The sequence below is a fragment of the Aethalodelphis obliquidens genome, unplaced genomic scaffold (assembly GCF_003676395.1).
Source record: "Aethalodelphis obliquidens isolate GAN/ISIS:26980383/991018 unplaced genomic scaffold, ASM367639v1 scaffold31, whole genome shotgun sequence".
Taxonomy (NCBI): Eukaryota; Metazoa; Chordata; class Mammalia; order Artiodactyla; family Delphinidae; genus Aethalodelphis; species Aethalodelphis obliquidens.
In genome coordinates, this window is record NW_020837975.1 from 16,829,815 (window position 1) to 16,849,075 (window position 19,261).

Here is a 19,261-nt window from a genome sequence, read left to right on the forward strand (position 1 = left end):
AGGTGGGGAGAGGCAGAATCCTTCCATAGTTTTGTTTTAAGAGGTGCTCTATTTCAATAAAAGAAAGTTTGCCTCACACTTGTCAGAACGGCTATCATCAAAAAGTCTTACAAATAACAAATATTGGTGAGGATGTGTAGAAAAGGGAACCTTTGTACACTATTGGTGGGAATGTAAATTGGTGCAGCCACTATGGAAAATAGTATAGCGAGTGGTTCCTCAAAAAATTAAAAATAGGACTACCATATGTTCCAGCAATTCCTCTCTTGGGTATTTATCTGGAAAAAATAAAAACACTAATTTGAAAAGATACATGCACCCCAATGTTCATAGCAGTGTTATTTACAGTAGCCAAGATATGGAAGCAACCCAAGTGCCCATCAACAGATGAATGGATAAAGAAGATGTGATACACACACACACACACACACACACACACATGCATGTGCGCATGCAATGGAATATTACTCCGCCATAAAAATGAATGATTCTGCCGCTTGCAGCAGTGTGGATGGAGCTAGGGAATATTATGCTTAGTGAAATTAGTCAGGCAGAGAAAGACAAATACTATTTGATATCACTTATATGTGGAATCTAAAAGATAAAATAAATACATATAGCAAAACAGAAACCAACTCAGATACAGAGGACAAACTAGTGGTTTTCAGTGAGGAGAGGGAAGGCAGAGGGGCAAGAGGGGGTAGAGGATTAAGAGATACAAACTACCATGTATAAAATAGATGAGTAACAAGGGTATGTTGAAGAGCACAGGGAGTTATAGCCATTATTTTGTAATAACTCTTAATGGAGTATAATCTGTAAAACAATTGAATCATTATGCTGTACTCCTGAAACTAACATAATATTGTAAATCAACTACCCTTCAGTAAAAAAAAAATAAAGTTTGCTTATCTTCTGGGGCTTTTCCTCTAAGACTGGATTAGGTGGCCATCTATCTTCATTCCCTCCTGAGTCATTTAGGACCTGAAGGGAATTCATGGGGACAACGGATTGAGGCCCCTGCATTAGTGGTTGAGACAAAGGAGTGGAACCCTAGGTGGAGGTAAAGGACCAAGGGAACCAGAGAGGGAGAAGGTGGAAAGATAAAGAGAAACCAGGGAGACAGGGTCCCCGGAGCCTGCGAGGAGGGGCTTGTGTTCCCGGGATGAGAGGAAAATGCAGACGTGAGGAAGGGAAGTGGACGCACTCTCACTTTGTATTTGGCCATAGAATCAGGAGGTTCTCCAATCTGGGAATGATCACCCTGTTCCTCCTTTTCCCAAAATAGCAACCTGGCACTGGGACTACGGGTATGCGCATGGCGCATGCGCACACACGCCCACACCCCCACGTTTTGCTCCTGTGTCTTTTCCGTTTTCCTACAACGTGCATATTTTACCTGTGAAATAAGACGAGGAAATATTTCATCTTGCTACTCAGTAGTGATTGAGGATAATTGTGGAATATATGCTAAGAAGAAAAGCCCCTTTAACACCACCCCCCCCCCCCCGGGAAAATTCTTCGAAAGTAGGTGTAAAATAAGGAGCTCCTGTCCTGGGCTCACAAATCTGCGTGTCCCTCGGGTCGGGGGTGACGTGCAGAGACTGCGCTACATGGAACCCTGGGACTGGCTGTTTTATTTGCTTTTTGTGTCTGTGATCAGAGTATAGCAGTTGTCGAACAAGAACTGGGGCTTAGATAGCGGTCATGCTACAGGTACCCCAAATATAGGTGTTCATCTATATTTAAAAAATGGAATTTTCCCTACCTTGGAATCAATGAGCCTGGAATAGAAAATGTTTCTTCTTCATACGTGACACGTATTAATGAAATCTATTTTCTGTTTGGGGAGAAACAATGTATACTGAGAATCAAACCAGCAATTACTATGACATGTTTTGATGGAGAAGAATTTGGAAAAAAATCTAAATATAGCCGATGTTCGCAACTCGAAACTCGAGCGCCATTTTAAGCCCTCCTCTGCAGTTAACTAAAATTGATCTCTCTAACAAGAGCTAAAAATAGCAGGAGGAAAAAAAGGCCCAGACAATGACTTTCCATATTTCTCCTTGCAGGCATTTCCAGTGACAATGAACTTGACCTTCCAGAGCCATCCTAGAGAGCAGAATAAGCTGACATTTCACAGCCCACCTCTGACTGACCACCCATCTAGTGCCACGGACATCTCTCTATTTTGCCATTTTGCTAATGTGTACAGATAAGCTGTTTTGCTGGGCTGGGTTTTGTGTTTCCTATTTTGTTTTACATCCAAAAAGAACATAGGATTATACTCTTTCTGGAGTCAGGAATAATAGGCATTATAAAATAAACAAAAGAAAATATCCGATTCATTCTCCATTCTCTCTTTTTCCATGAGGAAAAAGCTCATCTTATTTTGTCCAGGTCATTGTTAAATGATGGGTGTCTGTAAATTCACTAGGAGAATTAATATAAATGTAGAAAGCTTCTGTTTTTTTGATTTTTTTAATTGAAGTATAGTTGATTTACAACATTGTGTTAGTTTTTAGCATATATATATATATATATATATATATATATATATAATGTTTTTCAGGTTCTTTCCCATTATAGTTTATTACATGATATTGAATATAGTTCCCTGTGTATAAGTAGGTCCTTGTTGTTTATTTTATATATAGTAGTGTGTACCTATTAATCCCAAACTCCTAATTTATCCCTCCCCCCACCTTTCCCTTTTGCTAACCATAAGTTTGTTTTCCGTGTCTGTGAGTCTGTTTCTCTCTTATAAATAAGTTCATTTGTATCATTTTCTTTAGGTCCCACATATAAGTGACATCATATGATATTTGTCTTTCTCTGTCTGACTTACTACACTTAGCATGATAATCTCTAGGTCCATCCATGCTACTGCAAATGGCATTATTTCATTCTTTTTTATGGCTGAGTAATATTCCATTGCATCTCTATACCTCATCTTCTTTATCCATTCATCTGTCGATGGACACTTAGGTTGCGTCCATGTCTTGGCTGTTGTAAATAGTACTGCTATGAACATTGGGGCGCATTTATCTTTTTGAATTAGTTTTCGTCTTTTCCAGATATATGCCCAGGAGTGGGATTGCTGCATCACATAGTAACTCTATTTTTAGTTTTTGAGGGAACCTCCATACTGGTCTCCATAGTGGCTACACCAATTTACATTCCTACCAACAGTGTAGGAGGGTTCCTTTTTCTCCACACCCTCTTCAGCATTTATTATTTGTAGACTTTTTGATGATGGCCATTCTGACCGGAGTGAGGTGATACCTCATTGTAGTTCTGATTTGCATAGAAAGCTTCTGTTTTATATAGACCTGTCTTTTAAAAAGAGCAGAGGATGGTGAATTCTGATTCACATGTCCTGCTTGACATTAGAGGAAAGCATCAAACTTGCTTTAAAGAATCGATGCTGTGGATACATTTTAGGAGGTGCCAATAAACAGAGAAATGAAATTTGGAGGAACAAATGTCTAAGTTCTTTTGTATTTTTAAAATGTCCTTTTGCAACAGTCTGGAATTTCTTTTGGAGAAATTAATTTTACTCTTCAAGAGATCTCCCTGGTTTTGCAAACTTTGCACTCTTCAAGGTAAGGGTGCCAGCTTCATTAATCCTTTCTGTTTCTCACCAGGGGCAGAGGGACGTATTTTAACTTACCAGCTGTGTAGCCTTGGGCAAATTACTGAACCACTCTGTGCCTCACATTCCCTAGCTATATAAATGAGGAGAATAACACCACCTTCTCGTAGAGTCACAGTGAACGTTAAATGAGATAATCTATATAGTAAGGTGTTTAGAACAATGCCTGACACACAGTAAGCCCCATATGTAAGTTGTAACCATTGTTTCTATTTACAGCTTTCCCCTTATTAATCTATTTTACTTACTTTCTGGATGAAAAACAGAACATATAGTCATGGAGACAGTGGTTAAAAATGTTTGAAATTGTGCCTCTCATATATTTTCCGCACTACGAATTTGTTCTCACTATAATAAATAGTACAGAGAGATGCTTGTCCAGTGTTGGGTGGCCCTGGTCTCATGTCGTAACATCCCATTAAGGATTTCAAAGGATCTCAGAGGAAACCCACAAGCTTGGGTTTGATCATGGTCCCTTTGTAATTGCACTGTTCCCTCCATGCTCGTTTCAAGAGCTTCTTTAGAAGTTCCGGGGAGCACAAGTTGCCCCTCTCTGGAAGAGGGTCACCAGTGTGCCTTGCTTAAAGAACGACGTGCTGTTTTGCCCCTTCCTGTCTGAGCTAAGGCCTGTGTCCTCACTCTCCCATTTATCCTCCATGAAAGGGTCTAAATAGAGCACACGATTGCCTTCCATGGGCAGCTAGATGTGCCAAAGCTCCCACAAGTCAGCTGGTTTGCCAACGTGATCCCGGGCCCGAGGACCGTCTCACCCCGGATCCCTGCTCAGAGATGCTCTTTCGTTAGAGTTACTTTTCTTCAGTATCCTTAGATTTCTGCATCCCTTCTCAGTCACTCAGCTGAACCAGCTGAGCACTATTCGCCACTCCTCCGAAGGAAGAAGAATACCATTCCTTTGATCATTTGAGTTGCTTTTCTCTGCTCTCATTCAAATTTATTTCTCTACTGCTGGAATTGAGGTAGTCATCCTTAACATGGAATGACTTATAATTTGTTACTGAAATGATTCTGCCTAGGGAATAAAAAATGAATTTTAGGGCTTCCCTGGTGGCGCAGTGGTTGAGAGTCCGCCTGCTGATGCAGGGGACACGGGTTCGTGCCCCGGTCCGGGAAGACCCCACATGCCGCAGAGCGGCTGGGCCCGTGAGCCGTGGCCACTGGGCCTGTGCGTCCGGAGCCTGTGCTCTGCAGCGGGAGAGGCCACAACGATGAGAGACCCGCGTACAGCAAAAAAAAAAAAAAAGAATTTTACTGAATTATTACTATTTTTTCAAATGGAAATGCTAGAAGTCCTCTTGGTGGAGAAAACATTAATTCAGTGCTGCCTGACTCAGTCTGGCTAAAGCCATAAAGCAGCAGCCATTTGCCAACGAAGAATTATCTCTAGGGGGGCTCATGCATTCATTCATTCGATGTTTATTGAGCATCTACTACGTGCAAACTGCTATCAGGCCCTGGGAATACCAAAATGAATGAAACCTGCATTCTCCCCTCAAAAAGCAGAAAAGACAGAAAGATGAACAATAGAAAATTACCACAAGGGGAAGTGAGCATTTGTGGAAAGTTCCAGGAGGAGACTGAAGGAGTAATTCCTTGCCTTGGCACCTGGTTGGGGAGGGGGCAGAGGTGTGGGTGCGGGGATGCAGGCTGTGGCCCTGCCCTCTCATCAGTGCAGCCGAAACAGCCGCCAGAGGCCCAGGCCTCTACTAGAACCTCTGTGATATTTTCGGCTCAATTGTTGGGTATAAATCATTCATCTGTGTGGGGTGCAGAAGCTTCAAGGACACTGGAACAGGACACGTGGATAACTAAATAAAAAGAAACAGCCTCAAACAGCTGGCAAGGAATGGAGAGAAGGATAAATGAAGAGAAGACACCCAAACTGCAGCTGTTCTATGGGACGCTGATATCAGTCATCTATAAAGAGCAGGAGAGTCTCCACATTCGCCGTTGCCCACATAGCGCACAGATCTTCATTTGCACACTTATGAGACCCTGGATTAGACCTTCTGGAAGTTATGATGGTGTTAGAGGTGACTGTCAAGGGAGGGTTGAGATAAATGTTTTGCCCATGTCAGAGCAGAGTTGGCCTAAAGTCCACCCAGGCAGCTAGGATCCTTAATAGAGACCATTGGACCTGGCCCAGTGATGGTCAGAAGAGCCAGGGTTGACATTTGTCTCCGCCCCCAACTAGCTGTGTCACCCCAAGCACGTGTGCTCACCTCTCTACAGCTCGGTGGTCAGATCTGGAAAATGGGAATATTAATAGTGCCTGCTTCCGTGCTGACTGCACCACAGGGCACTTCAGAACTGGTAGATTTACTTGGTGAGGGAAGGTGAGGCTCATAGGTTAGCGGCACAATTAAGGCAAAAGGCATGAATTTTTAACACTGTCGATAAATTATTCACAGCTCTAAAAAGAACCCCCTTTTTTCTGCCTCCTCAAGACCATTTCCTTCCTACTTTCTCACTCCTCTGAACCAGGTTCTGTGAGCTTCCCTTCTGAGACCTGGTTCCCATTGCCTCTCCTCCTTCTGCCTCTGTCAGTCGCAGGTCACACTGGTGCCTGGCAGTGCCCTCCAGACCTGGGACTCAGCTCAGTGAGCCAGTGCAGGCGTCTGACACTTGGCCTTATCTCGCCTTTGCATCAAGCTTTGAGAACACTGACTATAAATGAATTTTCTTTTAGGCTCTGGATAAAAAATGATTTTAATTTACTGGATTACAGTGAGTAGACCAGAGGCCAGCTGGGATCCGAAAGTCTGATTTAGCCTGGACTTCCTTTATAAAGAGTGAAGCAGGAAGAGTACTGCCTCAGGGCCCTGGTCCTGTCACTGGCAAGTCATTTCTGCCCTCCTCTCTGGGCCTCAGTTTCCCCTCCTGGAAAATGCAAGTCGGCCAGTGACTCCTAGGCCCTCTAGCCAAGACCTTAGTGATTCTGTGTAGAGCTCTGTTTGCTGACATTCAAAACAGCTGTACCAGATGTTCAACTGTGTTCTTGTTAATATCTGCTTGGGAGTCAAAGGAGCAGCTCCAAGGATGGCAGCTTTCATTGGTCCTGCTTCTGAAGTGCTCTGAATTACTGGGAGAAATGGGTCATAGCCTTGACGAGCAGACTGGATTTATCGTACACACTCTACAACATTTGCACATACCATGCACATGGGAGTGCGTATGTCCAGGATTCCTTTATGTGGACTAGACTTTCAAGGAAATCACATTCCATAAACATCTCCCTTATTATTATATTGCTTTTTTCCTCAGCCCATCTTAGGAGTTAGAAACCTACTGCTTCTCAGTAGTTGAAAACAATGGCTATTTTAAAGGCTTCGGGAAGCTGAGTGACTGGTCGGTGATTACAAAGAAACCCCCAAAGACCCTCCCCTGGAAAGTGCTGTAATCTGACTTTAATGCTACACATGGGACAGCCAGTAATTCTCTTGCAGGGAGTAATTATTAATCGAATCTGAAGACCCAGTAGGATGGTCAGCTTTCCCTGAATTGCCTGGGAATTTCTCAGGTTTAGCATCACAAGTTCCCAGGACCCCTGAGTCTGCGTGAACCAGGAGAGCGGGTCACCCTCATACCCAGGATTCTTAAATTTCAGTGTATGCAAGAATCAATACGTGTGCTCATTAAAACTGCAGATTTCTGGGGTGGGAGATTCTGATGCCAAATGTTTTCCTGACCACACTAAAAAGTACTGATGTGAATGTATTATAAATTTAACAGCCCCGGTATTTGGCTACCAGTGGTTCTTGAGCTCATCTGCACATCAGAATCACCTGGGGAGATTTTTAAAAATACCAACGCCTGAGTTGACTCAAGTCAATTAAATCAGAATCTCTCGGGGTGCGGTCAGCCCCCTCTCACAGCGGGAGAACCACTGGAAGAGAGAGAAGACACAATGGCCATTATTTACCTTTGGATCTTTGGTGCCTAAAACCTCAGCTGCCACCTGGTTTCGGACCACCCACTCTCCACCACTTCCTCTCCTGCTATAATATAGGAAAACTATGGAGTACAACGTGGCACCATCTGCTGAAATTGAGGACAGCATCACTTCTAGGTATAAAACATAAGCTTTTGGATAAGTGCGTCTGGAAACCATCCAAACGTCCGTCAACAGGAGAGTGGATGAATACAGAATGGTGGTGGAATCGGCCAGTGGAATACTACACTGCAGTGAAAATGAGAGCATCCAAGCTACAGGTACCAACACTGGAACAAAATGACCATAGATTTTTCTAAAGTTAGAGGCTATTGTGACTGGCTTCTTGGGGACTTAGAGGCTTCACTTTGGCAGGTGGCTTGTCTTGTAGCAGAAGATTCCTGGGCACAGCCGTGGCAGCAGTAAAACAAGGCTGCACAGCATAGAAGCCTCGTCGTGCCAGCTGGTAGAGCTCATTTTGCCTGTTTTGCAAACTTAGAATATCTTCATTGCAATCCAGAATTTGCACGGACTGACATTTTCGTGCCAGTTTCTGAATTGTTTTTGAACAGGTACAAAGTCTGACGCTGCATTTTCATTCATCATTCCTCTCGCTGGCCACATACAGCGATAAACCCATTAGAAATGCAGATGTTACCGGGAACCCAGGATTTCAGAACTGTTACCTTGTTTGGCTTTTCTAAGTTGCTGACAAATATTTATTTTCAGGAAGACCCACAGAGCTTACCTGGTCCTAGTTTGGCCACGGCATAGAGGAGGTCATAGTTAAGGACTGGTGTGGCATCACTGATGGGCTGCCAGCCGACAGGAGGAGAGGCAGGGGGTGAGATGAGAAACTGTTTGGCGGGCTGTGGTGGAGCCAAATGCAGTTTGTCTCCGTCTGTCTCTGGAGTCTGGACCTTTCAAACACAGCAGAAATGAAGACACATGATTCACTGTGGCCTCGGAAGTGCCACGTTGTTCCACTAAGACGCAGAGCCTGGCTCTCAGCCAGGTGTGACAAGTGAACCAATGAGCCAGGCTACAATAGTAGTGACTACTGACCACACACCACGTGCTCAGTTACCTTATTTGATCTGCAGATAAGTGGATCTCAACATTTAGCTGCCTAAGAATGACCTGGGAAGCTTACTGAGTCGGACTGCTGAGCCCCGCTCCTGGAGTTTCTGAGATCGGGAGCAGGGCCTGAGAATCTGCATTGCTAACAAGTTCCCAGGCGATGCTGATGGTGCTGGTCCTAAGACCCCTCCTTGCCCCTCCCCTCCCCTCCCCATCCTTTCTTCCTTCCTTCCTTCCCACCTTCCTATCTTTCTCTCTTCCTCTCTCTCTCTCTTTTAATTGAGGTGACAGTCACATAATTTGAAATTAAACCATTTTAAACTGAACAATTTCAGTGGCATTTAGTATATGCCCAATATTGTGCAATCACCACTACTATCGAGATTCAAAGTATTTTTATTACCCCAGAGGAAACCCTGTACCCATTAAACAGTTACTACCATTTCTGCCTCTGGTCAGACCGTGGCAACCATCCATTTGCTTTCTGTTTCTGTGGATTTGCCTATCCTGGATATTTCTTATAATCAACTCATAGAACACGTGATAGTTTGCATCCAGCTTCTTTCACTTAGTATAATGTTTTCAAGATTCATCCATGATGTAGCATGTATGAGTACTTCATTCCTTTTTATGGTTGGATAATATTCTACTGAATGGATAGACTACAATTTGTGTATCTGTTCACCCATTTTTGAACATTTGGGTTGTTTCTACCTTTTGGCTCAACCAACCCTAATAACCTGATTAAAAAGTGGGCTGAGGACTTGAATAGACACGTCCATAAAGAAGACATACAAATGGCCAATAGGTAAAAGAAAAAAGGATCAACATCACTAATCATCAGGGAACTGCAAATCAAAACCATAATGAGATATCACCTCACACCTGTCAGAATGGCTATGATCAAAAGAACAAAAGACAACAAGTGTTGGTGTGAATGTGGAGAAACTGGAACTCTTCCACACTGTTGGTGGAAATGCAAATCGAGCAGCTGCCGTGGAAAACAAAATGGGGGGATTCCTCAAAAAAAATTAAAATAGAACTACCATACGATCTAGCAATTCTACTCCTGGGTATTTATCCAAAAGAATTGAAATCAGGACATTGAACAAATATTAGCACTCCTATATTCATTGTAGCACTATTTGAAATCGTCAAGACGTGGATACAACCTAAATGTTCATGGACACATGAATGGATAAAGAAAATATGATATATACATACAATGGAATACTATTCAGCTTTAAAAAGAAGTAAAGTCTATGTTCCTTTCATTGTGTCATCTCTTCAGAGTCCAAAGGCGGAAATGATCCTTACAGACCAATAACAGATGGATTGAGATAACTAATAATGAAATGAAGACACTAATGAAACATTATGGACATTGATTTTCTACTGCTGTGGACTTCATAAATATTGCCAAGAATTACCCGTGCCTTTTTATAATAGCCAGAATTTATTTTTGGATAAAATAAAACACAATATTGATTTCCATATGTTTGTAACTTTTTCTCATGGACATGAATCACTGAAAAGGTATACAGTCCATTAAAACTGTCATATAATTTAATTATAACCCTGCTAGCTAAGTTGTGATCAGAGCATTCTTATTACAAGTACTAGCTGGCATTCATTGTGCATTTACTGAATGTTAAGCACTTTAACACACAGTAATTCATTTAATCCTCATGACAATGTAGGGAGTATGTTATCATCCCCATTTTACAGATGGGGAAACTGAGGCCTAGTGAGGTTATGTAACCTGCCTAGATTAGAACCAAGACTGTTGGCCCTCAGAACCTGCTTTCTAAACCACTCTGCTGTCCCTGCCTGGGAATCATGATATAAATTTGTTTCTCAGTGAACGAATTATAGACTACAAGCCAATCTGAAAGTAGAAAGGGCTCCATTTACATTTTGAAAAGGTAAAAAAAAAATAATGCAGGGCAAAAGGATTCACTTCGGTAAAGAATGATCTTACCTGTGCAAAGTAGAGTTTTAATTTTTTCCCTCTGAACTGGGTTTCATGAAGCTCTATCCTGGCTCGGGCTGCAGATTTGGGATTGCTGAAGTTTATTCGGACACGTCTGAAACTCTTAAATAGCTGGAACGTCACACAGTCATCATAAGTCCGGAACAGACCCTCAAATTTTTCCTGATAAAAACAAACACAGAGGAAAGTCCATTGGCCATATATCTTGTACTATGCCAGGTCTGACAAAAACAAATAACTAGGTAAATAAACAGGCTCTTCCTAACATAAAATTAAAACAGAGCACTGTAAGGTATTTTTTTTCACCTGTTGGTCTGTTACCAGTTACTAAACATGCCTGTGGATTCTGTCAAAGGACTCATAACCTGTGTCTAAGGATCTGTAGCGGGACCAGTGAATGGGGTCAGAAATTAATGAAAAACCTGACAATTATGCAAAGTGTTGAGTGTTTCAACATACATGTGTTTGTTTCTGGGAGAGGGATCGTAATGGTCATAAGATTCTCAAAGGAGTCCATTATCTCCAAAATATTATAGCTATTGAGTAAAGCACATGGTGGACGTTGCTAATGATTATCAAGCTTGGGGGCACTGTTCTTGCCTACATATATGGGAGCCCACACGACCCAAAATCCTTCTAGTCAGGCAGTGCCATGTGATTAGTTCTGGTCAATGAAATGGGTACAGAAAGCAGGAAGAAAGCCCTCGAGAAAATTTTCAGTCTCTTTCCCTGAAGATGCCATGTGCTCCAGATGGTAGCGTAGTCAGAGGTAGGATTCTCCTCAGCCTGGGTCTCTGAGTGACTCTGTGGAACAGAAAACATCTTTTTCCCAACTCCCACCCCATCCTATAGCTGACTTTGCCTTGGCAAAGGAAAAGAACTCTCTAGTGCATGAAACCACTGAGATTTGTGGATTATTTTATTTCTGCAGCACAACCAAGCCTATCATAATACAAAGCAATAATTTAAAAATTTTGATTTGATACAAATTTCAATTCAACTGAAGAAATATCTATTCGATGCTCACTTTGTACAAAGGATGGTCTTTAGGTTTTAGAAGGCTACAGAGATGAGGATCGTTTTGTTCTGAATCTCAATGATCTAGGAATCTAAGGTGAGAGGCAGACACAGACACAAATAAGAGAACACCTGCAAGAATGGGGAAAGACTTAAAGGAAAACTAGAGAATTAAAAAAAATACATATATATATATATTAACACCACCTATCTAGTTCCTCTTAGCTTAAAAAGTAAAAAAAAGATCCTATTATGAGTAACAAAACCAGTGCATGTTAAGTTACTCTGTGTTCTTAAAGGAGAAATTGCCACTAAGGAAATAACATCTATTAAAAAAATAAAACCAAAAAAAACGCTGACTCTTTTATTTCTACAATAAAAGGTATTTTGTCATTAGAGTGAGTTCAAGTGGGAATGAAGATGCATGAAAGATTAATACTGCAAGATTCATTGCATTTGCATTTGTAAGGGACATAAGGGATAATTAACTCAGCCTTTCCCTCCTCACCACCATCATTTTACAAATCAGGGCTCTGAGGTCTGCAGAGACGAGGACCTGCCCACGGTCACATGGGCAGTTATTGGCAGAGCCAGGACCAGAATACAGAGATGTTTTCAATTACATCCATAATTACCCTGCTAGACTGAGAGGGAGAGATCGTTGCATTAATAAGAGCAAGAGATGGAGAGCAATAAGCTTCCCCAAGGCTCCTGTGTGACCACATCTAATAGAATCAACAAGGTGATGTCAGGTTAGAGAATCACTGCCCTCCGAGGCTGCATGGGAAGAGGAACTCAGATGTCCGGGAAGGTCTTCCTGCCTCTTGGACATCCAAGTGAACTTGTCTCAGACCCTCAAGTCCAAGGCTTGTGATCTTTCCAAAGGCTGCTGCCCATTTCTGAGATTCCCCAGTGTGTGGCCCACCATGGTTTCTCCCATTTTTGACTCATGTCTACACACACTTCTTGTCTTTTTTTTTTTTCTGTGTGTATGTTTTGTTTGTTTTCTGTTTTTATTTTTGTTTACATATAAGGATGTTTATTGAAACCTTGGTGACCATGGCAAATTTTTTAAAGAATTTGAATGTCATTAATAGGGAACCTCTTTTTTTTTTCTTTATGTATTATTTTCCACATTTTTTAATTGAGTGAAAGATTCTATACGTTCTATAGAACTTTTATAATTTTCAAAAGATTCACACACACGATTTCATAATAATCCCATAATAACCCTTTTCAAAACAGCTGTTTGTTTCAGTTTCATGACATTTATGGAGAGATTTGAGGGGTTCTTCCTCCTTTTCAGGCTCTGTTCTTATTCCTCTTTCCCTAGCAAGAACAAAACAGGGGGCCTTCCTTGTTTGTTCCTTGGGTATTTTTCATTCTCAACCCTCAAACCTTGGGATCAGCCAACTCCCAGGCCTGGGGCTTCCGCCTGGGGCTTCCTAAGAATTTCTTAGGAATTCTTTCCCAACTCTCCTGTGTTTTCCTGAACAAGAATCCTGGTGAATAAAATGCTTTCCGGTTCCTCACAATGGGAATAGTCTCGGCTGGTAAAATCAAAGCTGGTGGTTTGATTAATCTGAGAATTTTCAGGAATGGGAGGAATTAAGAAATTAAAAGATCTTATTTCTATGTGGAATATCATATCTTTTAGGACAAAATCCACGGGTTTCTTTGTGGCTCTATGTTTTTCCATTTCTAGTGTGGGAGTTGGCTTCCTGCCCCCTCCCCAGGACCTCAGCATAGCCTTGGGGGAGGAGGTGTTCTTTTCCTTGGAGTCTAATTCCTTGCTTTTCGTTTTATGTCTTCTTTATGCTTCCCATCTCAGCTGTTTGGCCTCAAGAGCCTGGATTAGGAGAAAGGAATCCAGGAGGCAGGGCTTCAGGCTTAGGGCAGGGGTTATATGAATGTCAGACGTCAGTGACGACTGCAATTATTTTCTCCACTACTGTACTCTTCAAAAGAGGGTCCCAGGCAGCTAATACGGGCAGCAAGCTGGAGGTGGCGGGTGACAGAAGCCTCTTTGATATCACTTGTTTTGGGCTTAGACCAAAAGCAAGAAGAGGTCTTCCACCAGACCGGGGGTGCAGCCCAGGGCTCAGAGACCAGGGTTTTCACTGGCCCATCTGGGACCCATCACTATAATGATAATAATAATAAACAACTAATTTTTACTTGGCTTGTCCTCTCTGCACAGGTCTTTTGAGAACTTGTAGTGGTGGGGAGACAGCTGGCCAAGCACTGGGAATTTGCTGGCTATCTCTATTTTTTCTCCCACTAGTGATATGACAAACATTTCATTTGCTGAGGCAGCGGGATACCAGAGCAAACTGGCGAGAGGCAGATACAGTGCAGTGAACGTGCCAGGTGTACCCTTAGACAAAGCAGTTACTGGATCAGAGCCAGCCCCAGGGGTCTTCCACCTGCCTGTACAGCAAATTTTCTATGGTTTTGATGCCCAGGCTCCCACCAGGCACACAGTAATATTTTCCTGACCTTTGGCTGCCAGTTTCCTCCAGTCTGGTACCCCACAAACACAATAAGTTAATTTCCTCCATAGTTAATCTCTTTTTAGCCACTGGTTTGGATAAAGCTGTACAACGATGATCTCAAACTCTGGTCTCTGGACCTTGCTACACACAAAAATGATGGAAGATCCTAAATAACTTTTTTTTTAAATTTATTTTATTGAAATATACTTGATTTACAATGTTGTGTTAACTTCTGCTGTGTAGCAAAATGATTCAGTTATAAATATATATACATTCTTTTTCATATTCTTTTCTGTTATGGTTCATCACAGGATATTGAATATAGCTCCTTGTGCTATACAGTAGGACCTTGTTGTTTATCCATTCTAGATACAAGAGTTTGCATCTGCTAACCCCAACTTCCCAATCCATCCCTCCCCTCCCCCCACCCTCCCCCTTGGCAACTACAAGTCTGTTCTCTATGTCTGTGAGTCTGTTTCTGTTTTGGAGATAAGTTCATTTGTGTCATATTTTAGATTCCACATATAAGTGATATCATATATTTGTCTTTCTCTGCCTGACTTACTTTGCTTAGTATGAGAATCTCTAAGTCTATCCTAAAGAACTTTGTTAATGTGAATTTTATCTATTCACGTTTATTGTACTAGAAATTAAAACTGAGAAATTGAAAAATATTTATTATAAATTCATCTCCTAGTAACAATCATAAATCCATCATATGACAAAATAATCTTTTTATGAAAAATAACTGCTTTCCCCAAAAAGATAACATTTAATGAGAAGACTGGCCTGGTTTTAGATTTTTGCAAATCTCTTTCATTTCTGACTTCATAGAAGAGACCTGGAATCTCACATCTGCTTCTGTTACATTATGCTGTTTTGTCTGAAGGGTTTGAAGAAAAGCTGGCCTCACCCAAATATGTGGTTGGAAAAGGGAAGAGCATTGCAATAGCCTTTCAAATAATTGTGAATATTCTTCCTTGATACTTCATCAAAACTCAACTAGTGTCAGTTCCTAAAAGTCTACTGCAATGTTGAATCTGAAGCCATAATCAAATAACATTTTTATTTGATTATATTAAAATCCGTTTATCTACTTTGCACCTTTAGTGGATTTTTTACTCATGCAGGATTCTGTCATAGTGTACATCAGTCATTTGGAAAATATTGGTTCCTTGAGTTATACAGCTTTTCCAAATGTTGACACATTTCATTACACAATATCAAAAATCACATTCACTAATATTACCACCTATCTTATCAAAAAGTCTTTCCGTATTGGAAAGCTGTCATATCCTTGTTGGTGGATACAAGTTTTCCAAAATTCTAATTTTTGCTTGAAAGTATGTTCTTTATCATTGGCAACAGACACTGTCAGTTATTTTCCTTCAAGTGATACACTCATTCATTCGTTTTTGATATAATGTCCGCCAAATATCTATGTCTGCATAACTATGGTTTGTCTGTTAGTTGTTCTTTCTGTGTTCCAGGAGGAAAATAAGTATCTAGTGCAGCTTAGAACATCTTAGAACATTTTCTGAAGTCACACATTGTATTTTGGTATGCCACAGAACTGCTTTATGTGTACTTCTTATTTCGTTATTCAGATTATTAAAAAGGCATGTGCTCAAGAATAAAGAGTTAATAAAACTAATAACTTTAACTGCTTCATCAAGGACATTCTGAAGTTAAATAGGTATTTTTCTTTATTGCACTTTTTTTTTTTTTTTAACTGTGAGTGTGTGGCTGTGAGGAATACAAATACTAGTAAGTACAGTTAGGTGCCACTGCACTGATTCATACCAAAGTACCAGGAGTTTTAACCACTATTGCTTTTGCACCATGGGTGTAAATGTCAGCATGGTTGAAAAAGCAAATAATGTCTTAGTATTATTATGGAAATAGTTTTGACCTCATGGGAACTTCCAGGAGTCTGTAGACTACTCTTTGAGGACTGCTGCATGATAGGACTTCAGAAAAAGTAAGGATTTAGTTGGCATGGGGTGAAGACAAGGGGTCTAGTGAGAATCTGAAGGGTACAGCACGACGGGGGTCAAGGAATGGTCTGCCTCCACTTGAGTGATGCCCAGGGGACAAATGTCGTCAAGAGTGATCTAGGGGGCTTCCCTGGTGGCGCAGTGGTTGAGCGTCCTCCTGCCGATGCAGGGGACATGGGTTCGTGCCCCGGTCTGAGAAGATCCCACATGCCACAGAGTGGCTGGGCCCGTGAACCATGGCCGCTGAGCCTGCGTGTCCGGAGCCTGTACTCTGCAACGGGAGAGGCCACAGCAGCGAGAGGCCCGCGTACCGCAAAAAAAAAAAAAGAGTAATCTAGGATTGGTATGGGGAGGACGTGGAGGGATTATTTTAGAACACGAATTGTACTCTTAGAAAAATTAACAAGGGGCTCTAGAGAAGAAAGTGAGAGAGGCTAGGAGAGGATGTTGGTGGGAGAAGAAGGACCAGGGGTGAAGAGTGGGGCTGGATGAGGATGTGAACACAGGGGAGGATGCTGTGTCAATGGAGGGTATCCTGAGAAACTGACACCCTTAGCAGGGTAGACAAGATAACCAGAAAAGGAGAATGAGGTAGGTGGTAAGACCATGCAGGTCTGGGGGGCTTGGGGTCCAAAGCAGAATTTGATATTTTTACCCTCATCAATTTTCATCAGCTTCACCTTTTATATAGCAAGGATTACAAGGTACACATAAAGACATTTCAGGTAGTATGCCTGAAAATTGTGAAAGTGGCTGCTTACCAGAGAATGGAGATCCAGGCCTAACTCAGGCCACATTTGAAATCAAATAATTCTATGGTTTCAAATAGGAACACTTTGGAATTTAACATTTTCTACCTTTATTTTATTTTATTTATTTCTTTTTTTTTGCAGTACACGGGCCTCTCACTGTTGTGGCCTCTCCCATTGCGGAGCACAGGCTCTGGACGCACAGGCCCAGCGGCCATGGCTCACAGGCCCAGCCGCTCCGGGGTATGTGGTATCCTCCCGGACCAGGGCACGAACCCGTGTCCCCTGCATCGGCAGGCGGACTCTCAACCACTGCGCCACCAGGGAAGCCCATTTTCTACCTTTAAATGTATTTGCTTTTCTTGAGTGGTCTGGACAGTGTGGAGGCAGGTATAGACGAATTGCTACCAACGGAAGCACTGATTGCTTTCCCTGGAGAAGTTCACTGCAGTTTTCCTTAAACCTTCTTACTTTATCTCTGTTATAATTAGTCCTTTATTTATTATTTGTGCCCCACATTAAAAAAAGATTCTAACATGCCTTATAAAGACATATAAGAACAAAATAAAATAAAAACAGAAACTGGATAGAGAAAAAGAGGAAAACAAGGGTAGAAAGATAAAGCCAAGAAGGAGGACTCCTCAGAAAAGGTGAAAAGCTTCTCATAGAGTCTTGACAATTTGCCACGGGTGGGCCAACATTTTGCCTCTAATTTTTCTCAAAGCTGACATGATATGATAATCCTCATCAGTTATGCAATTCTCAGGGCCAATAGGGTAAAGATGAGCCTGGTCTTAAAACCAGGCAGAAGGATCTGTCCAGGGTCCTCATAAAGAAGCTCCAGTGATGTGGAGAATGCTGGCCTCAGCGGCTACAGAACACAGACCGAGTAGCAGGTGATTCATTACAGTTTCCGATCAAAATGGAAGCAACAATTATTTTTTAAGTCAACAGCCTTTAACAGCATCCTCAGGACTTAGGAAGTACTCAATGGATTCTACTTGATTGGTTGATACAAAAACCCCAAGGTATATTATAGACTATCAGAACGTTGAAATATTACCTTCAGTTTAATTCTAAACCAGACAGGTTGCAGATAAAAAATATTGTCTAATATATTATCTCATTAAATCTTCACTAAAGCCCTTGGAAGAAGAGTTGGAATTACTATTATCCTTGAGTAACACACGAAAGCCAAAGAAGTGAATGACCTCCACAAGGTCACCCGACTAACTAGTTAGCAAAACCAGAACTAGTAAGGTCAAGTTGTTTATACTACCGATATACCATGGATGCCATGAGAACAAGTGAGAAGTCTGAAAAACCAAAATGAGAAAAACCAGCTCTCCTTGTCCATCCAGAAGAAGGGTCCTGTCCTGGAAAACGTGGCTGCCAGAGAAATCCAATGGTGCCTTTACTGCGTTCCAAACGATGCTTTACGCCTTCATATATTTTTCAGTTTTCTCAGTTATGATCCCTTTGGGTATAAATTATCTTAATAAGAAATTCAGCTTCCCTCAAAATCACCAGGCTCTCGTCTGTCAGATAACACCTCCCAGAAACAGCTGAAGAATGAAACAATTCATTTAGGTTTATCACTTCTCAGTGGAAGCTCCGGATGAGCCCTGTGCAAATCCCATGTTTAAGGATCATACTGGATTTTATGGGCTGCTCAGGAGGGCCTCCTGTCAAAAGGACTGTTATTGTAAATCTTCCATAATGCAGGCTCCTTACGTGACAGGCATAACCAGGCCTGCATGTAGGGATTTTTTTTTTCATCTGGATTTTAACCGGTCAGGATTTCTTAGGCCAGGCAGACTTGTGTTAAAGCACGCTTTGTTCCCTTTGTGGTCCTGATATTACTTAAATTAAAAAAATCATTGTGAAAGGAGGCTCTCAACTCTTCCTTGCTGATAAAAGAAGAGGACAGACCTCATGTCGCATAACGGCTCAAAAAAAAGAGATAATTCACTGGTAAAGGCACAAAAGACTTTATCCCTTCTCAGTGGAGTCCTTGTGAGAGACAAAGATCTAAAACTCAGATCCAAACTCCAAAAGGAGCTGCTTTGTCCTGAAACCTCATGAATTCATCACACGCCTTTCTCGGCAGAATGCTTTCTGTGGTCTGTGTTTGGTTCTGTTCTTTCATTCCCAGTGACCCTGAAGTTCACAGAGGCTGGATAACATTGCCATGCGAGCATCCCTTTTTACTTCTCTTTAGTTAAGGAAATCTCTGGTTCTCTACTTCCACTAAGCCGCCATGTATGCATTTAGAACTGGAAAAACAAAACTTCCCAAACTCCTCCAAAACTAAGAAACCGTA

The 19,261-nt window shown here is 41.7% G+C and overlaps 1 protein-coding gene across 1 annotated transcript in view; it reads right to left on the minus strand.

The window, feature by feature from the left end:
* RCAN2 (regulator of calcineurin 2) overlaps nt 1-19,261 on the minus strand; it is a 267,126-nt gene that overhangs the window by 10,299 nt on the left and 237,566 nt on the right. Inside the window, exons 3-4 of the mRNA XM_027127437.1 lie at nt 10,669-10,842; nt 8,356-8,527 (exon numbers count right to left, since the gene is read on the minus strand). Coding sequence (XP_026983238.1) covers nt 8,356-8,527; nt 10,669-10,842 — 346 coding nt within the window. The remainder of the gene's footprint in view (nt 1-8,355; nt 8,528-10,668; nt 10,843-19,261) is intronic.